Here is a 6000-nt window from a genome sequence, read left to right as displayed (position 1 = left end):
GCCAAAATCCTCTCTGTAGCTTTTGAAACCACTGCCGATTTGAACGTCCCTTGTGGAGAAGGAGACTCCTCCATGAGACACAAATGCAAACGGCAAAGGTGCTCCTGATGGGATGCAAGTGAAAAATGGCACTTTCCCTTCCAGCGAGAGCCAACACACCTCCTGAGCAGGCAGGAAAGATGTCCCTGGCCAGGAAGCTTTACTCATGACTTGATGATCTTAAGTGGCTTCTCCAACCTAGTTGATCCAATGATTCTATGTCCCTGTGCACTGCTCTGATCTGTTTGCACGAACAGCCCACAGGGAGCCTGCACAGGACAGCACCAGCAGGACCATACTGCAGACATGGGTTGAGGAAACACCCCCCAAAGCGACTTCAGGAATGTTTTTCCCTCAGAAATGCCTTTTTTTCCTCACTGGACGTAGGTTTGCTCTGAGCAGCCGCGAGCGGCGAGAACAGAAAAGGCCATGGGGGCAACTATCTCCAAGAGCCCCTCGGGGGCAGCTCACCTCCCGCCTCTCCCGGAGCGGCACAGCTGCTACCGCTCAGCGATTTAACCACTAATTACCGCTCAGCAACAACGTATTAACTAATTAACGCCGAGTGCTAATTAACGGGCGGTTTCCACACCGCTCTAGTGCGAGGCTGACAGAACTGGCCCCAGTCCACGTTACCGGTGTCACTTCCCGCCGCGCGCAAGCGCGGTGACGTCACGGTCCCGCCTGACCGCGGGTCAGGGGCAGCAACATGGCTGCGCCCGTGTGCGCGTCCGGGGCACGGTCGGAGCAGGGGGTTTAGCCCCGTTCCGCGGAGGGGGGGTAGCCGGTTCGTGCTGCGCTGTGTGCCCGCCCCGTACCGCCACCCCTACATGGAGCCGCGGGAGTCCTGGGCGGCCTTGGCGGTGAGTGAGCGGGGTCCGGGCCTGCCCGTTGCCAAGGAGACGCGGCGGCCTCGAGTGCCGGTGCCTTGGTTCGTGTCTTCTTGGCGGTCTGCAGGCTCTGGGTGCGTGCACGGTCCTTTGTGAATCATTTCTCGCCCTAAGTTACTTCTCGATGTGTTCACCCAGCAGCATCACGTGTAAGGGGTCTCCATATGTAAGGACCTCCTTGGAATTATCTAATGACTGCTGTGGGTTCTGCGTTGAAAATCATGAGCGGGGTGCCCTTAGTTAGTGTGAGGAGAGCTGCTGACCTGTGCCTGTTGGGAGGGTTCAGATCCCTGCCAGCTGCAAGGCTCAATGCATTTGAATTAGGTCCTTGTCTTGCTTAATTGCTTTGGTGGAGTTAAGTTTAAGGGTATGTTCAACTCCTGGTAAAGGTTTTTCAGCTGCTGCTATATTTACTAATGCTGCTGTTACAGAAAGGTGGGGGGAAAGGTGCATTCAGCTGTCTTGCTATCTAAAAATCATTACTGTTTTCTCCAGATGGTATAAGCCCCCAGGTATTGCTGGTCTCTGGCAGGGGCTCTATTAGCTGTTTCATGAATTTAAATGACATTTGAGCTACAGAACTCTGAAAATGAAAGAAGCGGTTAGTAACTTTTGATTCGTGTTTTAACAGATGGCTGGATTAAATCTCATCAATGTTACTTAGAGCAGATAAGGATTTTGATGACAAAAATGTGAAGAAAAATCAATGCATGCAAAGTAGCCAACTAGATTAAAAGAGTAATTAACTTATTGATTAAAAGTTTAGTAGTGAATAGTGAACACCTCTGTGAATCTTCTGTTGGCCCTGAAAAGAACCCAGTCAAATACACATGTGATTTGTTTTCAGGCAGTTAAAAACCTGCACAGCTGTTTCTTGGGTACTGCTTTATATGGGGTAGACTTCAAACTCTGTTTTCTGTTCTGAAGTATAATAATTAATCATAATAGGTTAATGGTAACTGTTCATACCTTTTTTTTTTAAAAAAAGGAGTTTTTATACTTTTTTTAGTCTCCTCCTCCTGTTTTAGACAAATATTTTTTTTCTATATCTATGTCCTGGGAAAACTAAAGAAAGGCAACTAGAAACACAGACAATGGAAAAGGATTGCTTTAGCTGAAACTGATTTTTTAGGGTTTGGTTATGAGAGTTGCTATGGGTGAAAACCTTCCCTTTTTTCTTACACCTTTGAAAACATCTTTCTTTAATATGACTTTTTTCCTCTATGGACTTTTGACAGCCAAAGAAAATAAAGCAGTTTTACTTCAGGCGTTGCTCAACAAATGAAATGAGGGATGATAGTTTAAATTAAGAAGTTTGCTAGAAAAAATGGGACAGTGCTTTCTAGAGATGCTTAGGGTGAAGCAGAATTGCTTCTGTCTTTCCCTGATCTTATCACACAACTTCATAGAGGTGTTGATCATTCTGTGCTGTCCTATATTGTTAAGTGGCATTCACTGTCTTGGTTCTATGTATAGGGGTTAAGTGTTACTTTGTACTATCTGGAACACTGAAATTGTTTTGAAAATACCTTAAAAATGGTTTTTACAGCTGTAATATCTATTACTTTCTCTCTTGTTGAAGCTTCCTTGTTATAGCTATAAAGCTATTGAGATCTGTGTAACACTGTTGGTTTATAAGTTGACCTCAGAAGGGATCCAGTCAGTAGTGCTTTGCTTTAGGCTTGCCTCAGTTATCTCATAAGCACCACAGCTTCACCCCTATGAATATTAATGTTCTTTACTCTATGGTTTTGTTTTGAAGGCTGGTGGAGTTGCTGGTGTCTGTGTTGACTTGATCCTTTTTCCTTTGGATACTGTAAAAACAAGACTGCAGAGTCCTCAAGGCTTTAGGAAGGCTGGTGGTTTTCGTGGCATCTATGCTGGTGTTCCTTCTACTGCTATAGGATCATTTCCAAATGGTAAGTTTTCTTTGGCTTATTCTTTGTTGTCCTTAAGTAGGAACTGTTATAGGACATTTGTGCTCATTGCTTCCTCTCCTGCAGGTGATTTTTGGATTCTGTGAGTCCATGTCCACCTGTGAAGAGCAGTTGCTAGAATTGCACAGATGAACAAGCTCTTTGAGCAAGCCTGGAATGAAGGTTGCTGCATGTTTACTCAGAAGAGCAACCCTTAGTCCTTGGAATCATTCCTTACTATCCTTACTTACAGGGGTACCCTGTAGCATTTTTGGGTGCCAAAGAGGGCTTGAGCCTTGCTAGCCCTTTTGTCATGACCCACTCTATCAGACCATTTGGAATGATTCAAAATTCAAAGTGCTTGAGCACTGGAGGTCTTTGAGCTCATTGCCCTGGGGATGCTCTGCTTATCTTTTTGTCCCTGGAAACAACTACACCACTTAAAATGATAAGACATCAGGAAAACTTTTGAAAATGAAGCTTTAAAAAAGTAAATGCTTGTAGTCCCTGCAGAGAAAAAGGCATCTAAAAAATCCTAATGCCTTTGTCCATTTTGTCTTTGTAGGGAGGGATAAATGAACAACAGGCTTTGCTGTCAGTAGTGAATGTTAGGAGAACTTTGCTGACAAATCCACTGATACCTTCAGATGTTTGATGCCCTTCATAAGGTGATACAAAAAAATTCAGTTCTTTATCTTGTCTGCTCTGTTATCTCCTTCTGAGGTGATAAGCATCTTTTGATTAACAGAAAGCAATTCACAGAGCCCTTCTTCACAATTAAAATCTGTTCCCCCGCAAGACATGTCAGTTTTCTCATGATTTACATCTTCAGAATCTGAACTGTGGTTTTATCTTTCCAAGTATGAGTGAGAACTTATCTTTTGGAGCAGGAGTAACCCTTAAGGTGCAAATGCCTTTGTAGTTGCCTGTTGCAGTGAATAAACATGGCTGGTATTGCTGTGCTCTATTTACTTTTGTATGTTTCTTGTTCACTGAACAGGACTTTTACAAGTCCTTCAGAAACTTGAAAGAATGTTTTTCTTTTTGGAGATAGAGTGCAAAATATGAAACTGACAATAGCTAGGAAGAAGTTATTAATAACTGCTACTGAAACGGTTTTACACATTGCAGGGTAGAGACTTACGTCATGTGCCTTGATGATTTTTGGGTTAGTTATTTTTCCCCCCTTTTCAATTTACTGATTGTTCCCCCCTCATGCAAAGACCATCTAATTCAATCTAACAACCTCCTCTCTACCCTTCCTACCTAGGAATGGAACCTTCCCCTGCCCCTTCCCGCCCCGCCCCAACCTACTGGACATTCATGACTAATTCATAACACATCTTTCTTTATCTCTGTACTAAGAATGGCCTTAAAGTCCTGGCATCTTTGATATTAATAGGAGATTTTCCAGTGGTAGCCAGAAGTTTAAACTTCTGCAGGAATTATCCTATAGAATTCATTGGTACCATTCTGGGGGAAGAAACCCTCCTTTGAACTACATGTGTAGAATGTCATGGGTGACAAAATACAGCTCTAAATGGTGGGGTTTTTTTGTGCTAGTTTGGTGCTGGAAGAACAGTTGAATGACTGCATGTGTTCTTGAATTTCAGCTGCTGCGTTTTTTATCACCTATGAGAATGTGAAATCCATGCTGCACCACGGCTCTGCATCCTGCTTGGCTCCAGCAACACACATGGTGGCTGCCTCCCTTGCAGAAGTGGTAAGAAAGAAGGTCATATATTGTGTCTGTGGGAGGAGATGAAATCATTCAGTTATGAAACCTCAGGTTTCGTGTCATATCTTACTTTTTGAGTGTTGACCATCTTTATACTCGTGAAAGTCCTCGTAAAAATGTTACTTATGTTTTTTAACGAAGTGTTGGCATTTGTAAAGATTGTTTCGAAGTGAATAAATGAGTTAGTAACACTTCTAACAAGAGCTAATGTGTGACACTCCATAACAGGCATTTGGTGTTCTAGCAAAGTCTATTTGGACTGTAGCAGGTGTTGAAAGAGAGCACTTCTCAATGTCATCAAATGATGATGGTTCCTGTGTGATACAGACCCAAACTTGTCTGTAGGTGAACAGTGAAGGTGCTTTATCTTAGAAGCTTGTATATGGTGTTTTTAATAACTGTTCCTGAGGTTATTTGCAAACAGAAAGCTCATGTTTGCTTTGGATTATCTGAATAAAATATATTCCAGGTTCACCAAAATCCTTCAGCATAAGGTGACTTGTTATAGCAGCATGGCCTAGCCACTTCCCACAGGAAGCAGTTCAGCTCTCCCTGCTCTCTGTGGGTTCAGCTTTGATTGCCAAGTAATTTTTATTCTCCTGTGGAAATGATTCTGATTAGATTGAATGGGACTTAGCCATGGAACTTAATTTAACATACCAAGCACATGAAGATAGGTGAATATAGCACCCTGTAACCACTCTGGTAGTGGTTATAGGTGGGAGTAGATAAAAGGTGATTTAAGGCTGCGTGGAATTTGTTTGTGTTGCTGCCTCAGATGTTTTGTTGTTTTTTTTTCTGTCTTGATTGAAGCCTGTGCTGTCAGGCCATGATTTCTAACTTCAGGCAATGCACAGAACTTGCTTCCATGGAAATTCTCTAAAAGCTGTTAGAAATAAGTGTGAGGTTCTTCATCACTATGGCAATGCATAGCCCTGATAAATTTGTTAGCCTGCTATCTCATGGAACAGCAGATCCAAGAGGGGTTCTAAGCTTCTCAAGTGCTGTTTCAGAATCGAGTGAAATAATGGTTGGGCTCATAATGAGGTACCAGTGATCTGTGATTAAAATCCACTGAAAAACCAGTCTCTTCTTTCACAAGTGGGTTATTTATAATATACTGCCTCTGCCTGTGAGGTTTTGGTGGGAAAATTATAACTGGATGTGACTTATCAGCAGTTGGCTACAGATGACTCCTTGCATGATTACAGAACCTGTTGCCTGTTTTTTTTTCAAGGTGATCTGTGGTCCTGTGAGCCTCACAGCTCGGGCACTTACTGCTTTCATTTTCAGGCCGATAAACAGAGATGCAGCAGAGTTAAAGGAGTTGGTCAGAGCTGTCTTAGATGCTTGGCTCTTGCTACTTACTGTATGGCCAGGGAAATTCATAGTGATAGCCATTGAAATGACTTTATGG

The 6000-nt window shown here is 43.0% G+C and overlaps 1 protein-coding gene across 3 annotated transcripts in view; it reads left to right on the top strand.

The window, feature by feature from the left end:
• Positions 1–692: 692 nt before the first annotated feature.
• Positions 693–6000, top strand: part of SLC25A26 (solute carrier family 25 member 26) — an 83415-nt gene continuing 78107 nt past the window's right edge. For all 3 annotated transcript variants that reach the window (XM_061362320.1, XM_061362319.1, XM_061362318.1), the window contains exons 1-3: positions 693–902; positions 2692–2848; positions 4459–4568. In XM_061362320.1, coding sequence (XP_061218304.1) covers positions 870–902; positions 2692–2848; positions 4459–4568 — 300 coding nt within the window. In that variant the 5' untranslated portion in view covers positions 693–869. The remainder of the gene's footprint in view (positions 903–2691; positions 2849–4458; positions 4569–6000) is intronic.

Source organism: Neopsephotus bourkii, unplaced genomic scaffold (genome assembly GCF_033783945.1).
Source record: "Neopsephotus bourkii isolate Nb327-2 ecotype Australia unplaced genomic scaffold, CSIRO-AGI_Nbou_v1 NB_1120, whole genome shotgun sequence".
Classification (NCBI taxonomy): domain Eukaryota; kingdom Metazoa; phylum Chordata; class Aves; order Psittaciformes; family Psittacidae; genus Neopsephotus; species Neopsephotus bourkii.
This window is presented reverse-complemented; position numbering and strand designations above follow the sequence as displayed.